Source organism: Neodiprion virginianus, chromosome 4, assembly GCF_021901495.1.
Source record: "Neodiprion virginianus isolate iyNeoVirg1 chromosome 4, iyNeoVirg1.1, whole genome shotgun sequence".
Taxonomy (NCBI): Eukaryota; Metazoa; Arthropoda; class Insecta; order Hymenoptera; family Diprionidae; genus Neodiprion; species Neodiprion virginianus.
The window spans coordinates 32,773,655-32,798,869 of record NC_060880.1 but is presented as its reverse complement, the minus strand read 5'-3'; the positions used below and the strand labels follow the sequence as shown (position 1 = coordinate 32,798,869).

The 25,215-nt window shown below is 46.3% G+C and overlaps 1 protein-coding gene across 3 annotated transcripts in view; it reads left to right on the top strand.

The window, feature by feature from the left end:
* Positions 1-25,215, top strand: part of LOC124301778 (mental retardation GTPase activating protein homolog 4-like) — a 258,515-nt gene that overhangs the window by 102,925 nt on the left and 130,375 nt on the right. For 2 of the 3 annotated variants that reach the window (XM_046757194.1, XM_046757193.1), the window contains exon 3: positions 18,314-18,403. In XM_046757194.1, the coding sequence (XP_046613150.1) occupies positions 18,314-18,403 (90 nt within the window). Of the gene's footprint in view, positions 1-4,289; positions 4,407-18,313; positions 18,404-25,215 lie in introns of those variants that run through there. The other variant, XM_046757192.1, reaches the window with a different exon arrangement.

The window sequence follows — 25,215 nt, the reverse complement described above, 5'->3', positions numbered from 1 at the left end:
TACGTTTTCACACGAAAATGTTCTTTCACTTTTACGCCGGTATCGGAATTCCTACTGACCTGGAATCCTTTCTCATCCTTAATCGCTGATCTTCTTCTACGATTTTAGACGAATTCAACAATTTTATCCTGCACAAAAATCCAGATGTAAATCATTTCCTTGACCAAGTATTGTTAAACGTAAGAGGACGTAAGCACTCTGGTTCCAAGCGGAAAAATGACTTATATCGAAGTCGCTTTTCTACGCCGTGTGCCACGGCATAATCGACGTTTGCTTTTCTTAATCAATGAATTTCGAATCGAAAACTTTTAGTCAGAGATTAATTTTTCCAGGAAACCACTTTTAAATATATTTCTCTTCCGTAATGTTAGATCCACGGCTTGTAGCGATTGTACGGGTAATCGGTATCTACAACCGTTTCCAAATCCAAGCTTCCGAGAGTCCCCATGCTGCACCGTTAAATTCTTCGCGCTTGCCATATTCTGTAGACGGGTCAATTTCACGGGCCATCAGGCGTAACGTGGCTTGCGCATCTGTCTACGGAAGAGAGAGAGAGCTACCGGAGACCTCGAAATCACCTTACGGAACAATAAACCCCGATTAAGCTCGCGCAATCGGTGATTCAACGTCGTTGTTATTTTTCTTCATCGCGGAAAACGGTCTCGGCAGATTATTCCGTTAATCTAATAATCTAATAATAACGTGGGTACGGTCTTAGTTTCTTGGAATGATTTTTTTTCTTTTTTTTTTTTTACAAAGAATCTTTTGAAATGTCGATTTCTCATTTTCACCTTCTTTGCAGAAAACAATATGTTATTGCAAAGCAATTCCATGATATTGGATAAAATTTGACTCCCTACCTGATTTTGTGGCGATACATTAGCGAAAAATATCACGAACGAAACGTACAGGCGAGTGACTACAGTATCGAGACAGTTGCAGATGGATTAGCCGTGAACCATGTTTGGATTTTTGTTTGGCACAGGGAAACATGCGGATATGCGTGCGATCGATCTTTCGCTGCACTTAGGACTACTAACTATTAACGTTTATTGTGGTCGAAGCGCTCTTTTGCGGTCTTGTCGAATCTACGCGGCTGGCGATGGCGCCGTACACCGGTAGCAGCAAAGCTTACACGAGAGTCTCGCTGTACGTTAAATGAAAAACAAACAAGCAAACAACAAGCGGCCGCAGCCCGCCAACAAGCACAATAGGAACAGGCGACGCTGAATATATCATCGGGAAGCGGCGCGCGGTGACTTACGCATATGAATATAATATGGGCATTAATAAGTCCAAACAGGTATTAATGCGGTTAATATATGCGCGGTGAGTATTTCGAAGTCGTCCGCCTTGCAAAAGACTTTAGGGCAACAATGCCTCCGTCGTTTCCATTGTTTTTTTAATCCATTATTACTCGGACATGGTATAGTTTCTCTTTTCTTTCTTCTCGTCGCGTCAGAAAATCAGGCCGTTGGTACGCTTTACGATCGGCTACGGATTGACGAGGAACGCGATAAGTGTGAAAACGATCGTTTTTATTCTCAACGGGATGAATAACTCTTATTCCGAAAGTCCGGGGAATTCATCAGAGTCATCAAAGAGCATATTTAGGTGCAGGGAGAGGTTCGCTTGCGTTGTTCCTCGACTCCAGGCGAGATCCGAGTTCCCATAAGGAGGGCGTGAAAGATGGTGTTCATAATTCGTCCTGGTCTGCTTTCATTCGGTATTAATCCCCATTAGTCTCCGTTGCTTCAGCACGCATACGAGTGCGCGCAACGATACAATGGGATACGCGTTCGCAGGAAGTGCGGCGGCGTGTGTGTGCCGCGTGATATATCAGGGCGGTCGAGTATTACCATTACAATGCTTGACAACGGTGAATCGGGTGGATCGCACCAGGACTCTGCTTCCAGTTGCTGGTGCCTTTTCGCCTTCTAGATGCAGTGGCTCACGGTCGTCCAGTCCGGGCGTTCTCCTCGCGACACCTATTCGCCCCGGCGGCATGCATTATGCATCTAATGTTAGTTACATGAGGTGGTAGACCAGTCCTCGAGCGGTGCGAGTCCTTGCCTAAAGACATGCGCTTGTCTACCTGACGCAGCCCAGGTGTCGCCAAGTCTAAAACGGGATCATTGCCTGTGACCGGAATCGTCGAAAGGAACCTTAAGAAACCGAACTCATCCGCTACCGCTGCGGGGAAGAAATCAAAGGAAGCCGATTTCTTTGGTGTGAGTTTGATTACAGAAATCCGAACATGTGCTTCTTGCGTTTCTCGAATGAATTAGGATCGATCGGTGAACATGTACCGTGCTTGGAATTTTTTATCACTGTGTTTTTATACAAAAATACAAAGTACGCGCAATACTTTAACCTGGAATCGCTTCCCCCTTATGCTTCCATTCTAATCGTCGCGCAGTACTGCCACCGTGGTCGGACCAATAAAATTAGCGATGGTGCTTAAATGTGGCGCAACGTCTAACATTAAGCCGTTTCGATGTGATTCCGTTTCAACCTGTTTGAAACGCTCTGTCTTCGTGCACTCTGGCTTGCGTCAGCAAACACCAAGGCTGCAACACGGCAACGGTAGGAATATCCTTACGTAATTGAGAGTGTTGTCACAGTAATGTTCGCGAAATTTTCACCGAGGGAAATAAACCGGTGTAATACCGAGTCTCTGAATACTTGAAGAAAAATCTATACTTCGAGGTGAACAATTATTTATTCGAAATTTCATCATTTTTTATCGCCATTGAGAGTATGTATTCTCGTGCGGACCCTATGATTGATTTACCTCAAACGCAGAAATCATTAACGTTGAAATCGTAGTCATCTAATTTGAATAATAATTTTTTTTTTTCTCATTTCCATTAGGCGCGTGTAATTCATACGAGACTTAATTAAATTCAAGCAAAACAATCTCGAGTCGTAGGAAAGCCCATTAGTCTCGACAGGCAGTGCCGAACTCAGCCGACTGTCTTTCTCGGTACTGTTATGCGCCGGCGTATAAAACGATAGAGATAGCGGTGGTATGCATTTGCATATTAATCCATATAATTAACCGCCTCTAACTAATCACTCACATTTAATTACCGGGAGTTACACAGCGTTTGGGCTCGCGTCTATTGCTAACTTCAACACAATGACGAAGGTAGGTCTCGGGGTTACCTCGTACCGACAAGAAGAATGTGATGTCATCCCTACGGAGCACTTCGTATGTGCGCGCGCACTTGCGCTGACCCCCGCTTGTCGAGATATATCGAAGCATTTGGCAATAAGATTTTCATTTTTCACGTCCTAGTGAGATCCACTGGAAAACCGATTCACTGAAACTGCCGTTCTCATGAGAAATTACCCTATTTGTATACGTTATACGTATGACGGCAATGGAGAAAAGTTTCTGTAACCTTGTTGAAAGAAATTGTTATTACAGGCTGCAGATATCATTTTACGAGCATACAAAGCACTCGTGCCGTACAGATTACTGGAATCACGTCCGAAGACTATAATTGCAATTGTCTTTGACTATGTTCAAGTCCCACAACAAGATTGCTACTGTTGTCAATTTGACCACTCAGGAAGAAAGAATTTATACCCTAATTTGCGTATAACCTGTGCTGAGGCGAACGAGATATCGCCAAGGATTTTGTCCAGCTTGGAACGAAACTTGATTGGCAGGTTTCTTGGTTCAAAAGGTCGCGCGTACTCGCCTCTGAAATATCTGATACGCCGTCAGATGGATGAAGGAAGGAGGCACTAGGAAGTACCGACGCTCAAGTCAGCAACTTTGTTCGGAATAATGTGACCGTCGTAAAAATAGGCACGCTGTAAACCGTAGACACAGAAAATTCCAAAGGTCGGTCCCTCCTCTCTGGTCGGTTGCTCTCTTACCTCTTCCCATTCTCCACTCTCCGTTCCTCTCCAGCCCTCCTCTCTTTTGTCCGGCAAGTGCGAGAGCAACGGAGACGGAGAGATAGCCAATGAACAGGCATTGCCCTCCGAGAGTCGTAACTTATCAACCTGCTCGAACACCGTCATTGTTTATGAAGCTTTGCGACGCGGCGTAGTTGTGCGTCTACTCTTAGCGAGCACCCTGCTCATGCGTATTTCTTGCCCGGAAGAAACGATGCGGATATATTCAGTCTTGCACGAGGGTCAAGCTTACTTTGAGAATCAATTTAAAATTCCAAGGTATAATTTCTCATTCGGAGTTAATCGCAAAAGTTCAACGTGTTCCTTGTTACACAGATCACGCAGGTCACCGTGCAGTCTGGTTATTACCGAGGTAAACGTTCCTCGTAATTTCGATGGTTAACAACTGTTTAAAGAAACTGCGGGATACGGTGCAGTCTGGAAATTTTCGAAGCCACACGCGTGGTTACGCTGCAGCATTCAATTCAGCAAGCGTAAGCGATATATTTATCAAATTTTTCCAGCTCCGCGGTATGCTTGGTGGTGTGGGTACTTTATTAAAAACGAAAAAAAAAAACGACCAACACAGCTTACCAGTTGACCTTAAAATCTACCTTAACCTACTAACGGAGCGAGATGAAGAGAGAGGGAGAGAACTCCGTCTTTCGCCACGTCTCATTAAAGCTGTCGCAAATGGTGGGTTCACCTAAAAAGTCCTTGGGAAACCGCAACGGTAGAGGCGACACAGATTATAAGCCAAGTTAAATTAGAAACTGTCACTTTGTTAATTGTTTGTTTGGGAAACAAACTCCCCCGCCGCGTAATATCTACGTTGTCGGTGACAAATCTTACAATGAGACGTGGGAATTGAAGAAATTCGGTGGTAGTTGCAAACGGTGACTTGATCTACGGGATCTCATCATCCAGCATGTGGCAGAAAATATCTATTCTAATGTCAATGCATACGTATATATACCGTCAACCCTAGAATTCATTTCCCGATCACTTTTGTCTTACTTGGAATCCCAAAAGTAGAACGTTTGCATCGAAAGTGATTTTCGCAGCTTTTCAGCTTTTCAGCTTTTCAGTTCGCTTTGCACAGTTCGACGTCCGGAATCTGGCAGCAGAAATAAACAGGTATATCCTCAAAGCTCATCGGTAAAATTTACATGAGTAATTCAGCGTTTCCTTGAAGTGATTTAGTATTATTAGCGGTAAACTGTCGGTTCGGTGATGCGGTGATCCGTTTACCAAGGTGACAACCACGACGCCGTTGGAGCGGTGGATTCCGATAAAGCTCCAAGTATGGTCTACGACCGTTTGGACGAGTAATTAAATTGATTGAGGACTGAACAGCGGATTGAAGACGAACGCATGGAACACCCGATCAGACTAAACAAAGGCTATAGACTGTAGTATCATTACGGATCCTGATGAGCTGCGTTCGTTAGATATACCTACTAGACGTTAATCTTTCTAACTCTCCATCTTCAAGACTTATGCGGAAGGACTTGATAGAAAAGCATTCGCATTGCTATGGTCACTCCTAGTTTTTAACTACTTTTTCGTCCAGGACTCGAAACACTCGGTTGGTAGATCATGATCATTCTCCAGGAGCATGAGAGAGACTGCAAACTCTGAAAGCTGGGAATAAAGAAATTTGCCGGAACGAAAATTATCGAAGGAAACAAAGAATCGCAGAATCGCGTCCAAGGTGGTGAAATGAATGGAAGATCCAATAGCGCGGGAATGCGACGACACTCGAAACCTCTTACCGAAATCGAGGAGACTGGAGTGGCCAGGCTCGTACCCTGGGGTCAAGTAGAGACTGCAGACCCGTTACGCAACGTGCGCAGGAGATTTTTTATATTGCGAAAGGGTCTCTCTCCCAGCGGCGGTGGCGGGGTACATCGGAGAATAGCTGAACGGTATGACAATCACGTAAAAGCTGAGATCCGCGGAATCCGGAATGTCGTAGATCAGAGGCTCGCGCCGCTTCGATTCCTGGTAAGTAGCGCACATAAATGCATAAGTTGCGTAGAGCCGCTGCTTTTAATTATTGCCGAAGACGCCATGCAGCGCGAGCGAGTCTGTCAGGTCCTGAATGTCGATGGAGGGGAAACGAGCAAATAATGAAAGCCGCCTTTGAGGTTGCCTCAGGACGATCGGAACTTACGGAGATCTCCGCGAGATGCGGTTCACTGTAAGCGCCGCTCTGCTGCGTTCACAGAGGTAAAGGTCGCCACTGATCTACAGAGAAAAAAGTTCACCGCGAAGGAGGTATAACGAAACATCCTTCGGCCACCGAGACGTTGTTATGAATAAAATATGTATTTGAGAATCTTCGGTTACCTTTTACCGTAGTCTTGCAGTTTAATGCACGGTCGTTGATGCGAGCTCTTCCAGCTCGATCGGCTAGATTTGATACCGCCTCGAAAACTCGCGGTTATTCCAGTCGGCAAGCGGTGGCAATTAACGCCGCAGGTGAGGTATCCTCGCAAAAACCAGAGCCATCGGTTCAACTTACTGCAAATAACAACGATTCGCTCGCGAATAACGAGCAAGACTAACCGACGGCGGTAAGCGGGTACCAAAAGGCAGAATGTCGCCATTGCGGATTAATAAGCTGTAGAAGCGAGAGGTGGTGCTTTTTCTTCGCCAAATAAGATACTTTTACCGATCTCATTCGAAGCACAGGACCGCAAGTTTCCGTCGATAATATATGGACTCTGTATCGTGCGACCACGAAATGGTCTTGTTTGACCTAATCTGAAAACCGCCTTGTCCCGGGAGTAACGTTACGATGGACTACTTGTTCGTTTCGTTGTCACCGAGAGGGCTAACTTTTCACTCCTTATTACCCCGTTATCTGGCAGTGGGTAGAGTGCTACTTACCGGCTCTGCCAATAGCCAACGTTGCTTGGTTAGTTACTCTGGTTGATATAAAAGAATGTCCATTAGCCCGATACACCTCGATCGGGGCGAAATCCCAACTGAAATTTAACCTTCCAAGGAGGATTCCCGTTGCCAATGCTTTACAGCAATATGTTCTTGATTTCGCGGAATCTCTCTATCGCGTCAAAATAAATTCCCTCTTCATTTATGGTGAAATACGGTGCTCTTGCAATTTCTTATATATGTGTATTGTATTCATCTAAAAAGGGGTGAATTTTTTCCACAACTTGATGAAATATTATGGTGGAACAAAAATACGAAGAGGGAATCGAAGTATGCGACTGCAGATTTAATGTCTACCTGTCGGCAGATTCTGTTGAACCTAATGCAGCGCAGAACTGTGTCAATTTGAGTCGCAAAGTTTTCACTTTGATTTCAAGAGAGACGATAGGGCAACGGTCTTAAACACGTAGATATAAAGAATAAAATAATATAAAACTTGCAATTTAGTTGGCCCCCTGCCGATGAAAGGTAAACCGTTCACGCGAAGCATGGCTATCACAACGAGATACGTTTTATTTTATAGTCTTGGAAGCGAAAAGCCAACGTCATAATCAGGCAAAATTACGTTTACGCCGGTAGTAAACTCCAAGTTTATTTACGCCCGACTGACGACCTATCGTAAAAAATTAATTTCATATTTAACTGCACGCGGTGCGTTCTTTCGACCCTCGTTGAAGATCTGACCGGCAGGGTACTTGGTATGTTCCGTCAGCAAATGGCGGTACATGATACTTCCGGCGGATCTTTATTTTGTTGCATAATCATCCCTTTGATTTTGTTGCAAATGAAGTGTAACAAGAATTACACGCCACGTGGATGGTAAATAAAATTGTAGTCTTCAAGCCTCAACTTTAAAGTTCTCCTGTATCAGCCGCAAGCAAGGCTTGTGGCGAAGGTCTGTATCTTGCAATCACGAGACTTGTTCCCCTATCTGATGCGAGATCTAGACGTTAGTTTCACCAGAACAATTTACGAAGTCGCTTCATGGGTGTGACAACAGACGGCGGAACCTACTGCCTACCGTCAACTTGGATGATTGCTACAATTAAACTTTTATTAGGTACTCAGCCTCTAAACACAGATCCCCAGTTTTATTAAATTTATGGTTATAGGGCAGCGGAGACGTTATCCACGACATACGTGCTTCGTCTGTCACCACCTGTCTTTATTAATCACAGTAACGTCAATCAATTAGCAATTACTATACTTTCTACGCCGTAATTTAAAAGCAGCAACTTTTATTGCTCGCATACAGGATTCGTCAAGGTGATCCAGTGCATTTAATATACATACTGATTAAACCGCATCGGTCAAGAGATGCTGCGTCTCTCGTGTTCAACTGTAGGATGATCTTCGTTTCGTTGAGTTCATACTTATTCGATTTTGAATCTGTTTCAGCTGATAATTGTTGGCATTTTTTCTGCGTTGGCAGTAGCTGTTATCCGTAAGATTTCAATTTCACAGCGAGACTGAATCCGACTAAAACGTGATTTATCTGATGATCAACGAAGAGGTATCGGCAAAGAGAAGAGAACGAAGATAAGTGGCGGAGGATCATGAAACTGGATAGTCAGAGAGTTGGCAAGCACCTTGCGTCAGATGTAAATTTAACATCGCAGTACGCGGCGTACTGGGTAAAAGCGCATTTATGCTAATTACGAATGGGGCCCCATGGGTACTGTCAAAGATGCATATCTGGGGAATGTTTACGATACGGCTACTGCAAAAAGATCGCATCTTACCTTCTCTTTATTCCTTTCGAATATGGCGACTTAACTAATTAGAACTAATTCGCTCGGTGTTAAGGCGACTCGAAAAAACTGTCGCCGTTACCACTGTCGGTTAAGTATGCTGCACGTATTAACGTCTCGCGATATGACTCGTTCCCTCGTGTAAGTTCGTTGCAGCGGAGAGGCATATTGGTCGCAAGTGCCTACGTCCACCCATACGGACGTAGAAAGTACCCAACCACCGACACGACGTTACAGCACACAGACGCGCTGTGGCACGCAGATCGCAGATAACAGACAGAGTTTAAATATACGCAACGCGCCAGGCAAACCGAGAGTATGGATGGGCTCGGTTGATGGGTATCTCTTGACATTTAAATATCATGATATTCCAGAATCCGGGCGATCGTGCCGATCTTGTAACGCGGGCGTGAACATCCTCGACGTCCATCCTCGGTGTATTTGTATCGACGCGACGTCGGCTCGACGGGCAGGCAGGACCGGCCCTGTTTGCCCACGCACGTATCGCTGCATCTTTTTTCTTTCTTTCTTCTCTTCAAACCTTCTAACCGATTTAAGTCCTTACTTCTCCGGCTGCCTTGCTTCTTTTGCTATTCCTCTGATTATTTCCTTTACTTGTTTTGTTACGCCTCGTCTTGTACGGCAACAGTATCAACGGCGGCACCATTCGGCACCAATTTACACACGTAAAGGAGATACTCGGGACGAGGATATGCACTTTGCTTCAGGCGTCTGGTGGGCCGGACCGGTATACGGATTTCGCCGACCTGCGCCACATCGGCACCCCGTTTATATATCAGCGATTCGATATCGATCGTAAATATCTTATCGGTAAAAATATTCCTAGCATCTTTCCACACCTCGACGCACGAAGCCGCTTATCCCCTTCCCAGTTTTCTCCGATCGGCTTCGTCGCACGTGACACTCCAGAGTCTAGACGGTCCGCAGTCCTGCCCTGCAGTGGTACCCAGATGGTAGACGGCAAAACCGATGCCTGGGTGGTCCGCACTAGTTATCTCCGGTGTCGATACGCAGCACCTCGTAAGCTCGTTACCTGATGTCAATGCAGGGAGCAGGTTGTGATAATATTAACCACAGCGCTGCACCTGAGACCTTGTCGCATGTCGATGAGCCTCAGCTAAATCAGTGAACTGGATGAAACCGGTGCTATTCTCGGCGGCGTGTTGGTAATCGGTTTTCGCCTGACATGCAAATCTGCTCTACGTTTCGGCTCGAAAGTTCTTGATTTCATTCTTGGGAGTGGGGAAACTGGAAAGAGCCTCGGTGGAATCTCAATCTTCGAGTAATGACATTCGTTAAAATAACTGAGATCGAATCGTTCTCGGTGTTCACTGCTGTCATGATGCGTATCTGTGCCGATTAATTTCTTCGCTTGATTTTTCTCCTCGTGTAACGACCAATACGGATTGCCTCTTAAGGGCGCGGCGGACATTCGGGCGTTATTGGTATACAACTTTTAATGAGAATTAATCAATTAGGCCCGAGACCCGTTTCTTTTCTGAACCGGTTGAATAAATTCGTCAAAAAGCTGTCAATTGACTTTTCTGCGCACCCACTTTCAGTCGTGCCAAATGGCACGCTGACAAAATATTTCTTCCAGCAAATTCGATAAACTCCACCACGACAAATCAGCTGTATCGAAAATCTAGAAAGCGATGCGAGGATCGACAGGTGTTAACTTTACGGGGTAATTGAAACAGTTGGGGTGAAGATTTCACGTCTGGCTGTTATCCCCAGCATCCAGTTGTTAACGGTGAACACCTTGGGATATTTATTTTTAATTCGGAAAACAGGTGGTTATCTGGACGTACGTTGAACATGATGATTTCCTAATCCTCGAGTCTGATCCTCGGCGTCAGGTGTTTATCGCGTCCTCATCGCTGCTTGCGAGTCGGCAATGTTTCCCCGGGCTTATCTCCCGGCGTGTCAGACGGAACAATCCATTCTCGGACATTCTACGTTGACGTTTACGCGGAAAATATTAATCTCCCAATGATCTGACCGCAAAATGCAAGCCGTCGCCGGACTCTGGGGTCAATCTTGAACGTGACTTGTAGAACATAGTTATCGTTCCTCGAGAGACCGGCTACACAGCGTTGTATCTATATATACACATCGACAATGGTGACAACCGGCTTGGAAAGTAGATATTAGCGGTAATTTTTGTGCCTGAGCCCCAGGAGCGGGTCGCTGAGGAGCGCAATCAAATTCCATTACGGATCGGGCCTGGAGGCCGTTCTCAAAGTGACGGTGAATCGCTTCTGCTCTCTGCCAGCGTCCGCCGAGCACCAATCGATCGAACGGGGTTCAAAGGTGTCCGATGGGGCACGGTAGCGTGCCGGTGTACGACGGGCTAGCCGGTAGTTGTGCCTAGCAGGGGATAATAATGCACCCATAAATCAAGGCCGTCGTTGTCTTCCTTATTGAATACGTCATCTCCGAATCTTCTTGGCAACTGTTTATCAGTTATGCACCGCTGATCGAAACCACGATCGCCTTCAATTACAATTGCACGACGCACGCGAAGAGATCGATCAAATTGACGGTTTGCGCGCGAATCGTCCGATAGCAGAAAATCGGACCCCCAATTTCTTTCAACGTTTTTACTGACGTTATCTCACGCACGCGTCGACGTTCGTCGTCGCGGCGGAGGAATAAAGACAGGAAGAAAATGAAAAAATACAAGTCTTCGTAAAAAAAAGTAATGGCAAATAAATAATTTGCGTCGTAAATCAATCCTGTTACGCGTAGTGCTGTCCGAAATTATTCACCGGCATTGACCGAAGACGGAAGACAACCGTCCGTCCGGTGGCCCCGCCGTACCTACGGATAAGACGCGCGGTATTGCAACGACGTCGGGCAGATCAATTACGAAGATACGTCGCTCCGCATTGCTGATCCTGCCAAAACCGCGCGGACCGGCTGCAGGTCCTCCCGGACGTCAGCTGTCTTCCAACTTCCTTGATTTATTTTCCCACTCCGTTCGACCGCATTGCGTTCGGGTAACTCCAGCCGCACCGACTCCCGACGAGCGCGCCGTCCGCTCCAATCCAATCCGCACACGACAAAAGCAAGCTTCCTGCATCGCATTTAATTTAAATGATAATCGGGCCAACTTTCGAGGCGCTGCCCCTGCGCTGCCGATTGCGAGGCTGCTTCTTTTGCTCTGCTAGCATCACCCAATTATTATTCGCCTTCCACCAGTCATGCGGTTATCGAGGGCCGCGGTGGTCCCCGACTGCTCCCATCAGGATCAAAGATATATCGAAGGTGTGAGATGGAGTTGAAAATCCGCCACGGCGGTGCTCGCCGCCGTACATCAACCTGTCGTTTCGCGCTTACGCGTAGCCTCCGTTTCGCTGTAACAGTCAACGTCAAACGTTACACTAAAGAGGACCATGAAGTAATTTAAAAAGAAGGGTCGGAGAGAGAAGCGCAGTTCGTCTTCCTTACCGCGGACTGTTTTCGACAAGCTCCGAGGATCTCTCGCCGAGTCGCGAGCCGTCAGACACGCCCTGGCCGCGGCGGCTTGCTCCGGTTAAGTTGCCGCAATAGCGCGTGGCGATATTTAGCGATTTGCATGCGTTAGACGAGCTCGACTGGTCCGCTGTCTATGACCGGATAACCGCTGCTGCTCCGGTGTAAGGAATGGCCACCGCGGTGCCACGCGTCAACCTTATAATTAAGTGGTACCGATGTATACGGATCTAATCTGCATCTGTGGAATACGCAATAAATCGTTGGACGGAAATTAATTAAAGAATAAGTCAAGCCAGGAGCAAAGTCGTTATTCAAATGGCAAGGAAATATCAGAGCTGCGGCGTTTCTTCTCCGCAGGTGTAGAGTAGCACGATCGTTTTTACTACCAATTTACCGTATGCCTAATGCCCGAGTTCATTCCTCGTATCGCGGGAAACCTAACGCTGCTTTCAACAAGAGTGAGTTATTGTTAATGGTCCCAGGGTAAATAAACATTTATTCCACGAACAATGACTCGCGTAGAACTTGGCAGGCGAGTAGGAAGTCGAATAAAATTTCAATCTAAACGTCACGCGGTCGTGTCTCAGAATCTCTAATGTGTTTTTAGAGCGTTGAGCAAAAAGTTGCAGAGTATCACCTGCCGCGAGGACAACGGTAGCTGGAGTTGGGATGCGTCCGCGACTTGGATTTTATTAACCAAGCGCCCCCGCCTGTCTCGAGATTTGACAGCCAACTCGCCCGGAAAGTCTCGGGTATGTCTTGAGCGTAGCTTGAAAGTATCCCTCGGGGCGCGGTGCTTACTTGTAAATTGAATACACGGACACGCACGATTACCGAATTAAACCGCGATTCGCCCTCTCGCCTTCGGGGCATTTATTCATTAAACGTAGCGTCATGAAATTTACGTGGATCCCTTCGGTACCGCTCTTAATATATTCCGCGATATTCCCAGCGGAGTAAATGAGTGAGTGAGTGAGTGAGGCGGGTAGGTAATTAGTTGCAGTCAGTCTCGTGCGGATCCGACACGTGTCCTGAATCTCTCCGCCGTATCCGTAGGGACCCCCATCTTCTGCGAATCTTCCCAAAGTCTTGTACCACGCGGAACTTTCTACTCGTGCAGATTCACGCGTCGCCTTTCCACGTGTCATATTTTTCATCGAACCTGACCTCCGCTGTATAAACTTTCGTATTCTCTTGCCCTCTTGCGCGGGATGTTTCGTTGAATTCATTCTCCCTCTCCCCCTCTGTTCCCGGACAATCGCGCGTTGATCGCGGGATTCCGCCCGGAGAGACGGGTTCGTTGATGGACGCAGGGAGAGAAGGCCGTTTTTCAAATTCAACGCGGCCAAGCGGTAGGTGGGTAATTCACTTTGAGCCCAGGCTGAACTGAACGTAAATGCTTAAACAACTGCTGCCAAGCATAATGAGGCGACTGGCTCTGTCGGCTCGAGTAGCCAGGTAGCAGCAGCCAGGTAGCCTTTCTAACCGGACCCTTCGTAATGGGTATATAATAAGTTCAGTTGCACAATTAATATTATGAATATTCCGCTAATATAGGCGTTATGTAACCAATGCCTTCTCACGTCGCTACTACTTATCGACCCCGGCGCACGGGCTCGATTACATTTATACACATGCGCGTACGCACACGCACACCCACCGATAATCAAGTCACCTAGGCCATCTGAAACAATTGGGAATTGCGTTTGCGTTTCACTGTGTACCTACGACACAGTCGGGAACAAAAATGAAACGTTGTTTTTTTTTTTTTTTTTTTTGTACACAATAGTTGTCTCCGGATCTACAAATCACGACGTGAGTTAATCTAAAGTCGATTTTTCATATTCAAGCACAAAGACTGATATATTTTTATTCGATATTTTTTATCACGGTGTACAAGAGACATCGCGCAGAAGTCGAATTCATTCGAAGAGGGCAGGGTTTTCGGGCGAAGGAGTAGAGTTTTTGATCGCACCCTGCTTCGCTGTACAGCACCCAGCATCCGAAGTGCGTTGCAAATCATTATCGCAGGCGCAAGTTTTTATAGAGCGTATAGTATTAATATACCGTCGTTTCAGGTATCGTAATTCACTTGGCAAATGAGGTTAAGCAATTCGCGCGCAGCCCGCGGATCAGCGTGAGAAATTGCAATATTTTTTTTTTTTTTGCCATATCTCGCGGGATCTCGTGACTTTCCAGTGAAAATTTTACTTGCGTCAGTGAGTCGTAATCAGTCCGTCTTAGTCGTATACTCCGAACTGGTCTGACGTTGTATCTGTACGTAGGTACGTGCGCAGGTGGTATAAGGATTAACTTTCGTTACCTTTGAACTACGATTTTCTTGATATATACGCTGTATATGTATACATTATAGGCGTATCTATAGAACCGCGCTTGTTTCCTTATGCAATACGTAAGTTAACGCAGACCGCGTAACGCTCCCGTGCACCTCTTTCAAACCTACTTATTGCACCGCCGCGCCGATCCAAATATGGGTTCGTAGGATTACGTAGTTTACAGAAAACGGGACGCCGGGCGGTGGGTTGGTACCTAAAATTAAATTCTCTCTTGCATGTCGCGTGCGGTATTCCCAAAGGAGCCGATCCAATTCCAAAAGCAATTTCGCCACATTACAGACGGAAAATGGGAGAAATCTAGCGAAAGTAATCTAGTAAAGTGCGCGTTCGTAAGTTATGTCTACGTGGATGTTGCAACTGTTTTCGTGCGTAATCACAATCAGTTAATAATCTATCAAGGATATAATACCATATTTAATATAATGTGATAATATGCATCGTTACGTTTCGTGTTGTCTTTCTAATAACATTGAATCGATTAGTAGGAGCAAATCTAATTGTAAGTGGGAATGTCGGATTTAAAATTTACCCAGTCAAAACAAAAAAAAAAAAAATTGTAGCAGCAAACAACATTGATAAAAGTGATAACAAGGGCGGTTGCGAAATAAAGTTAACGTTACTAAAAGTGCTCGTCTTGATAATGATGAATTGATTGATTTCCGTAACTTCAAGTTACGCAAGTCGCGGATACCGGTCAGTCAGTAATTGATTTCACGATAATCAGATGCTCCGATGTTCGGCCGCGGATCACGCATCTCGAGGTTCATATGAAAATTGACCAGCTTGAACTCTCGGAAATTCGTCGATTGCTTCCGCCGCTCGTTCGCGGAGGGCCGAAACGCAATATGAAATTGCACCGTCATTACGGTTCGCAAATCCATCGACGGGAGTTGCATCGGCGCGTCAATAGTTATCGTGATTTCGCACCGACGATTCAATCGTCTCTTCGTCGAACCGACCGACCGCCGTTTCGATCGATGGATATCTCGCATCCATCTCGAGTGGCTGGAGATTTCGCGGGTTCCTCACGGAAGTATCGCGTGGACTCAGGTCAGCGCGGAGTTTCCCACGTCTCACTTATGATAATTTAATCCCGATGTAATTTTGCAATTATTCAATTTGCGGATCTGAGTAAAAACCGGACCTCCACCCGTGTTACACACGAGAAAACACCGCAATCCGTTCCTCGTATCTCCGCAGCTACGTCTAGCCGGACGAACAGCTGCAACGCCGACTTCGATTCATCCACGTGACCCAGCTAAGCCTAACCTAGCCTAGACTCACTTGACTTGAGCTATCGCGTATCTCCATCTTGTCCCTTGGAGTCGTAACTTCCTGCCGCAGGTCTGCGGGCGCCTAGCGATGCGGGTGATAAGACGAAAATGAACATTCTTTTCCTCATTCGATTGCCGTCAGGTACTCGGTCCCGGGTCGGCATGATTAAACGGTGAATTGGCCGGTGAAAAAAACGGCTGAATTCAATGCCGCCGCCTCTCTGCATATGCATGCCGAATGTACCGTATGCCTACACGCGCCGGCTGCTGAGTTGTGTTCGATTAAGTCGGCGCTACACGCGACCGCGGATCCGAGCCGACGACATTTCAGCAGAAGCACCTCGGGCCGTTAGAATTTCTACTTGTTTGAAATATACGCAGGGTGCCCCCGGCGTCTGGCGCCGTGATTTTTCAACACGCTTCGTCGATAAATATTCCCGCGAGATCGCGGCTACCGTCTAGCCGTTTATTAAGCCGTAACCCCGTAGGTGAAAAACCCGCGATTCCAACGACCGTCTCGGGATGCCCGACAAATTGTGACCAGATTTTCTGCCGACATATCGCTCGTGTGCATGTAATACCGAACCGCGTCATCATGGGTGGCCTGCGACGCACGGTTTGTTTGCCGGAGTCGCGGAACCGCGCGGTAAGAAGGCTGCAAGCAATTATTGTTCGCATTTCTATCCGCCTGCAGTGCCGCACGTTGGCGTACGCGAAGATATAATTGTTTCGACGTTTTAATAACCGCCCTCGCCTACGTAGAGTTGATTCGCATTGGTCCTGCAAGAAAACCGAGATGGGATAATACGCGCGCGGGGTTTGAGACGAGGAATAAACACGCATACGTAAAGTACAAGGGATCGCCGAGAACCGCGCACCTAAACGCACTGTTCCACCGTACCCGGTTGATACCGGACCGAGATATTGCTCTTAATTATTATATGACGACTCCATCGCACGCGGCTCTAGCAGCGGGCATGCAAAGTAAATGTCGTTAGTCCTATACTTTATTGAAATGCCTCGCCGGTAATTGATCTATTAGCATTCGTTGGCCTTTGGCGTAACCGCGATCTATCCAGCTAGGTATACAAGTCTTGTTCTTGGAAAGAAAAGAATACAATCGCAATTGGAGCTTTCGCTCCATAGGTTGGGTTAATTGCTCTCACAGTCGCACGGTGTAATCGTTCTTCCAATGCAGTTTTCAGGACGCGTAAAAACGTCGCGCAGGCCATTTTCAAGTAACTTTAAACACACTCGCGGTTCCGTCGATATTACTGACTGCTATTTTGCGGAAATTGTTGCGATTTTAATGCGGATTGTTACCGACGGTTACTGCCGCCTAATGGCAATCGATGTGCGCGCGACTGTTATTATACCAGGTGTCGCGGCGTGAGAGCCGAGTTGTCGTTGTGCGCTGGGATGCCTACGGCATACTATTACTACATACGGTTCGGCTTCGAACTGGGATCACAATGCACAATACGTCGACTACAGGCCTGCATGAATCACGGAACGCGTTTAATTTATAGCGCGAATATAAAATACGCTTTGTACCAGTAGGTATAGAACTAGAGTTCGCACTGTTCCAGCTGTTGCGTGTAGCACCGCAAGAACGACGCACGCTATATAGTAGTGAAATTTTATCGGGGTATAATTATTACAATTATACCGTTCATGAATCACGCCGGATCTCAATTGTGCGTAGTTATTATTATCACCGTGACGATCCTGTCTTTTATTGCCGACGAGGTGAACAAGGGTTTTATTGTCTTCCTGTATAGCAAAACCGACGCAAAGACGATTCGTATAATTTACGTCACATCGTAACTCACATTCAGGTAAACTGTATGATATTATTATATACATATATCGCCACTAATTTATCACGTACCCTATTGCATGACCTCTTATATTACGTTTGAAACAGCCGGTATCAAGCCCTATTTAAAGATCACGGTGACTTTATCGCCCGCACTGACAATCAAATAGTTACACATTGACACTCACGATCAGTCGACGGTCGTCTACTAAATTTTGTGCAAGTTCAATGCGCGATGCGTGTTTCGCTCGTGAAACTGTAATTTCTGTGCCATGAGAATGCGAATCTTTCTTCAGTTAGGTAAATCATCCGGGGAGGTTGTGGCAACGAAGGATCCTTTTCTCTGTGACTAGTTTTCGCCCGTTTCGTTTAGTTATGAAATCGCAGATTCAGTTACGTACGTTGCGTGCATGATGTGTGACTAGATTCAACCATATGTACCCAAAAATCCTGCTGCATCTTTACGAGTCTTTTTTGAAATCGAATGTAACGGGCGTGGATCGGTAAGTGGTGAAAACAATTTATGACGTATCAACGTATCGACGTACATATACGTATGTATATATGTACATGCTTAATGGCAGTTGTTATTTTTCTCATCTTGTTATCGGAGCATCGAGTCGTTACAGCCTTACGCGGCAAGAACGAGCCGAAGTATAAGAAATGGCTAAATGAAAGGCTCCCCTTAAATTTCATGAGCTAATTAATAACGGCCATTAAAACTCCTCTTTCTTTTTACAGGAGGAGAGCGAGCTCTCGAGCAAGCGGTGGGCCAGTGCGCCCCGCCGTCCGGACAGCCCCTACATCCTGGGGGCCCCCACGTCTAGGGAGGTGAGTACATGTCTCGATTGATACATCATTTTTTTTTTCACAACTATGGCCACGGTATCGCCGAAATTCAATGCCGGGGTTGATACGCGCAGAAATAAGTGAGTAAGGATTAAAGAAAGAACCAAAAAAAAAAAAAAAACGAAAACCAGATTTACCTATACACCAATATTGAAGTTTATCCGCACAGATCTGGCGATCGTACGAAAGATCGGCAGGGATTTCAACCCTGAGAATGGCAATTGGCAGCGTTGCTGATTCGCCGGCAATGGAAATTGGCCTTAGAACGTGACGGCAGTCAAATCGCTGGGACGTAGCCAATTGCTTTCGACTTTTGTCCCATACTCCAACTCCGTTTGCGTCACACAGGCTCCGAAGTAGCAAGAAACGGGGCGCGAGGCACCGGCACGTTTCTAGCCGAAAACCGATTAGCTCGACTCGCGACAAGGTGTCGAACCGGAAATTTTGCCTTTCCCGGTACGGGAACTGTCTACGCTTACAGCGGTCTCGTCCTTAGTTAGCGATGACGCTTGATTTCCGAACGGAGCGAGTCATAAGATACCCGCAATTTGCCGCATCGTCGTAATTCTACGGAGAGAGAAGCTAACGTGCTGAAAGGAGGAGTCACAAATTTCGATGAAATCGCAATGGTCCGGTCGGTTTTTTTTCGGTTATGTTTCCTCGAAGGATTCGATCGTCGCATAAAACTTCCCGGTCCGACCGACTGCTTTACCGTGTCCAGGGAGAACGGCGGATGAGGCGGAGGACGGACGGGCGTGACGTTGCCCGGCATGCGCCACGCACATTAGAGCTTGCGAGCAAGGAGAACGCTCGATTCGAGAAAGGCAACCTTTCTCCGCCACCTCGTCCCTGCCTAACGCGATCTGCGAGCAGCGGCGTGTCTCAAACGCGGCGAGGATCCGTGGGTGAACTCCTCTTCGAGGTATGCGTATGTAGGTAATGTATATATCGTATATTTATATGTATGTATATATACATATCGTGGGGAGGGCACTCCGTCATTTCAGAAATTAGTCCGTTTGTCAACGAACAGTGAGATTTCATCGTTCCACCTTCGTACTAGATCAACTTGACACAGGCGTTGAACGGTTATTTCCTCCTCCCGTCGCTTTGCGATGCTAATTAATTGACCCGTAGATGCAATTTGCGCGAAATAGAAACCCGTTAGTCTCCTGAATTAGATGGCAACCAGTCGATGTTCGGCAGGTAGTTTGTCTCGAAACTTGTTTTCAGACTTGGGTATACGTTTTATCCGTATTTTATGTTTTATATTGAATCAAATTGACTTTTACCCAGAGTTATAGTTACGACGGATAATTATCGAAATTCTATAAATTTATGTCTGTTTGCTCAGTGGGAGAATTTGCATTTCTTGATCGTTAAAATACTGTCTACTCTCCGGTAAATGATCCGCGGTATGAAGATAAATTGTGAGTATAAGTAACCGGAATCGTAATCGGGAAAATGTAACATTGACGGGTTCTCGAATGGCAGGTGAATTATTTATACTTGGAAAGATTCGTAAATGTTGGAAGAGGCTTGTTTCTGTACACCTAAGTGCAAAAGTTTGTGGATACGTACAGACGTCTTTCCGTAGGAAATGTCGTATTGCTCAAGAGGCTCTTTGCCCCGCGGTGAGTCTCCGTCGACGATTCCCTCTCTTTCTTCTTCTCTTATTTCTTCGTTCCACATGCTTGAAATAACCTGAACCTGCTTGGAAAGAGACCGCGCCTTTCTGTATTTCTGCATACAAAGCGACATTCCGCGTCTGACAGAGGGATGAGTGAAGGTCGATGGGTAGGTACGTACGTGTTTCCTTGCGGCTACAAGCCTTGGAAATAAAACTACTGCAATACACGAAACAACTCTAAAACTCTGAGATGGCCAGCTTTCTTTCGTAGCCTTATATTCGCAAGATCAAAAGTCCAGGCTTCGATGTAACAACGTGTTGTGGTAATACCTGCACGTTTCAATTCATAATCATTGTGATGAATTCGTTCGTTACCCACAAATTATCATCAAGCCTAACGCGCGCGTGTGCGGAAGAATATATACGTGAAAGTGCCGACGTACGAGAAGTTCCTTCTTGAAATAAATACACCAGCCAGCCAACCGCCGGCGGTATAGAAATGCTAATACATTCCGAGTAACAGATGAAAAGGAAGGAACAACAGCGGCAGCTCAACAGTGAACAACGGAGTCCAACCCACAAACTACTACACAAAACTTGAACCAGATTGGTAGTATTGAATTTCAAACGTTACAAATATTGAAAAATTTACATTTCTTCGTTCGCCGTGCGACTCGCATAGCCAGGGAGAGAAAATAACACAATGAAAAACAGTGAAAGAAGACCTTGACGTTCAACGCTCCGTGGGCCCGAGATACAGCCAGAAGCTTTGGGCAGGGCCTGTACCTCGGGCGTACGTACAAATCGATGCAATAACACCGTCACGCAAGCTCGCGCTTTAATATTACACGATCTAATTAGCAGTGCCGCGCACACGAGCCCTGAGCTTCATTCGTGGTGATCCAGGGATCAGCGTCTCTGACGCCACGGCTCAGCACTCACGCCTGGACCGCGTTCTCGCCAAGCTTCGAGTTCGACTTCTTCCTGGGTTTATCTATAACCGCAGTGCGGTAGCTGCATTTACGCGGGACTGTCCGAGACCCGGCTTATAGACAAACGTAACGCAACGTACCGGAGAGCCCTGGGCTTCCCACGCCAATTAAACATGACTCATTAACAGCCAGGGAGCTGGCGCTGGTAGCTTGGATTGATGCCCGCTAGCTCCTAGGGAGTCTCTGCATAACTCTTCGCAGAATTAATCGGAACTAATTCCAAAGATCCACGTTCTCCCGCGATGTGATGGTAGGTGCCTATTACGATCGTACGTGAACGCGGGCATGTGAGCGAAAATCAGTCCTTACGGAGCACTCTACGTGGCTTCCACGCCGGGATTAGGTTGCTTTCGTCACGCCCTCGGGGCCTGTGTGGTGGTGATGCCGCGCCTTCCGCCAGACAAGATTGGAAGAAACCAGATATACTTGGTGACTCGGTGACTTTGACCTTGGATGTTGTCGAGTCGGGGCCTGGACTGGCCCAGTAACGAAGAGGTTGTACCTCGCTTTTTGGTATCAAGACTACGCGGAACTGGTTGGGCGTCGGCCAAGGCAGAGTCCGAATTTGAAACGGGTGCTTTAACGCGCAGGCGGGCATCGCCGAGAGCGATTCACGTATCCGAACACCGCGTCACAGTTTCGATAATCGTGATTCCGACGATTCGTCGCGGTTGAATCGTCGAGCCGTAACAATCAATTAAACAGAGTGACCCTGTACTTTGTATCGGGTGAGTAGACGAGGCATCCATCCGCGCAGACACGTGTTGCGATAATCCTAATCCACCGTAATACGTACCGTGGTAGTACCGAGTTCTACTCGCATTCATCCGCGGTTGCCCGGAGATCCCACAGTCTGTCCGAATGCGTACGTATCTCTTCGGGAGAAACTAAAATAAGTCTAATCGTAGATTGGCTGGTCAAACGGGGCAGCACATAACGCAACTGGCAAAGGGGGAATCCTGCAGGTTCTATAAGCAAAGTGGAATGCCAGCCTATCGGAAGCAATCGCTAAATCGTCGCGCAATAATTTACCAGGTGGAGGGCGTGCGGCGAGGCGAGGCAAAGCTTCTCAATGCGAATTCAATCCCAAGTTGGACGCGTCTCTGTGTGCGGCTAACGGATGTACAAACTACTCGCGCATCTTACCCACCGCCAGCATTCGTCGATCCGAGAAAAGCTTTCGTATTATTACATCTGTATCGCCACGTGCACTTCACGAGCATCGCTTTATACTTTCCACTTTTCGATATCATATCGTTCAGCAGTTGCGATAGGAGGGGTACTCGAAGAGGCCTTTAAACATGCCCGTGGGATCTCGTATAATCCTCTCTTCTCCTTTGATCGACGCAGTTCTATGGTCCGTATTTGACGGTCAACGTCGCAGGCTCGGGGAACAAGCAAAGTCGTTAGCGAGCAGATACGCTTCTTAATTACGACCGGATCGCGTCTAATTAGGTCGATGCGTCGATCCGTTGGCTCGTCTAATTATTCTCGCTTGTAGAACAAACGCGCGGCCACTCTCCGGACCTGGCAGACGAGCGGGAAAAAAGGTGGAAGAAAAAAAAAAAAATATATGAGATAGGCGACGGCGGTATCCGCGGACCCGCCATCGGCAAATAATGTTGCAGTGAAATTTTTGCCACCTGACCTTGACGGGTCGGGAAGGGGCGGGGCTTGCGTCAGACGGACACCGCTATCAAAGTTTGAACCCGGACAAGCATTCCACGGTTGTAACGCTGCGTTGTGGACGTTTCCAAATACCGGCAAGAAAGAAGCTTTCGGACATCCTGAAATGTACGAACCGTGTACCCGGACGAGAGGCCGGTTAGTGCGTCAGGCGCGTCCGACCACTCCCGGATTCGCGGAGGTGTCGTCACCGTCCTCGCGCGTCCTGCTCCTCGTGAAATTGCGTAACCGAGAGAGGAGAACCGTATGCACGAGGTACCTACACACCGGCCACGAGCACAACACCACACCTTCGTCACGGACAACATCGCATCGTTCTACATCGCCGCATCGCGCCCATCTGTTCCAGCAGTTGAGACCGTTCCATCCGACGGTCATCTCGCCGAGGCAAGCCTTTGTCTCCGGCGTGGGCGTAAGGAATCTATTGTTGCCACGGAACCCCGCTATAAAGCTGAAGAAGATAGGGATCGAGAAAAAACGTCCCGCACTTGTGTACATCGGCATAATCGAACTCGTTCCACTCGGGATGGGGATATGCCTTCGGCGAAATCCACTCGGACCACTTTGATCATGCGAGTTAATAGCCCGGGCAACTCCTCCGCTAATTTCAATATTATCGCAATGACCAGACCCGATGTTTATTGCCAATCGTAAAACACCGAAGAGTCTCCGATCTCTGGAATATATCGATATCGGTTATCGGATCAGGTGGTTGCTCGATGAAAGAAAAAAAAAAACAGAAAACTTTTTGATCACTTTTTAGCTTGTTACTGAACTTGGACACGCGAACTGCGGTTCGGCATTTCGCCGGGTCAATGATCTTCGTTATCATAGACGAACGTACGAACGCAGAGTCCTCTTGTAACGTGCGGCGTGCGTTGTCGGCACGTTATACACACGTATACCTACACATATGCATACTTTTGCATATTGAAACAAGGCGCGTCTTCAATTGTTTCTCGGAGTCGCGTAGTAGACTTTGCCGCCGGCATTCCTTGCCGATTCACACGCGGCCTAGGTACAAGGTTTGATGCCGATCCCCCTAAGGAGCGAGGATAACAATGAGTATTTTCCGCGCGTTGCCGGCGATGCCGGTCTGGCTACAGAGCCGGTGTACCTATTCTAATTAATATGATAACGAGTAGTCGCTTCGCACTTTTTGTTCGTCGCATTTCAGTTTTTATGCTCGTGTGCATATATATATATATATATATATATATATATATATATACACTAGAGTGTCCCAAAAAAACCGACTATTTTTTTTTTTTTCAAAGAACATTGAAAAATCGTTAGAGTATCTCTAGAAAATGACCCTGTGAGAATATAAGCTCTTAATATTAATATTTAGAGGTGGCGATTTGTAATTTTCTATTTCCCATTTAAATAACATGGGAAAATTTTTTTTTGAACTTTGGAATTTTGTGATGGGATAACGAGCTACTTCATAAGTATGACAAAATCAGGTCTTATAGGAAATTTGATGCTCTACAAAAAAGGTCTGATTGACATTTTGCGTAAATCCAGCCGTTTCAAAAATATCGAGCCTCAAACTTCGGACTGTTTAAAATTATGCTTTTTTTTTCGTAAATACAACAAAAATTAATTTATATGTATTATAAACCCAGAATTATCAACTGAACAATAAATATATGCATATATTTATTCTTATATTTATTCTTCAGTTGATAATTCTGGGTTTATAATACATATAAATTAATTTTTGTTGTATTTACGAAAAAAAAAGCATAATTTTAAACAGTCCGAAGTTTGAGGCTCGATATTTTTGAAACGGCTGGATTCACGCAAAATGTCAATCAGACCTTTTTTGTAGAGCATCAAATTTCCTATAAGACCTGATTTTGTCATACTTATGAAGTAGCTCGTTATCCCATCACAAAATTCCAAAGTTCAAAAAAAAATTTTCCCATGTTATTTAAATGGGAAATAGAAAATTACAAATCGCCACCTCTAAATATTAATATTAAGAGCTTATATTCTCACAGGGTCATTTTCTAGAGATACTCTGACGATTTTTCAATGTTCTTTGAAAAAAAAAAAATAGTCGGTTTTTTTGGGACACTCTAATATACACACACATATATATGTTTACAAACACACCATATACCTACCTATCTGCGCGTCGACGTTGCCTGGGAACGATTATTCATTCATTTTTTGCGTCTAACTACAACCGTACTCGCTTAAAAATATTACAAAGACTGCACTCTTTCACGGGTCATCGATCGGACGTGCGCGATCCTCCGCAATATTGGACACTCGGAGAAAGATTTCACCCCCAGGTTTTCCCACGGGGAGATAGACGCGGAATCACGCGTTTCTCCGAGTGACAATGAGAAACACGCCCGCGGTAACGGGGCTATACGGAGTTGTATGTAAATGGTTTTCCGAGTTTATGCGTTGGTCGTGGGCGGACGAGCGCGAGTGGTGAGTAGACGCAACCCGTTGACCCCTTGATTAATTGC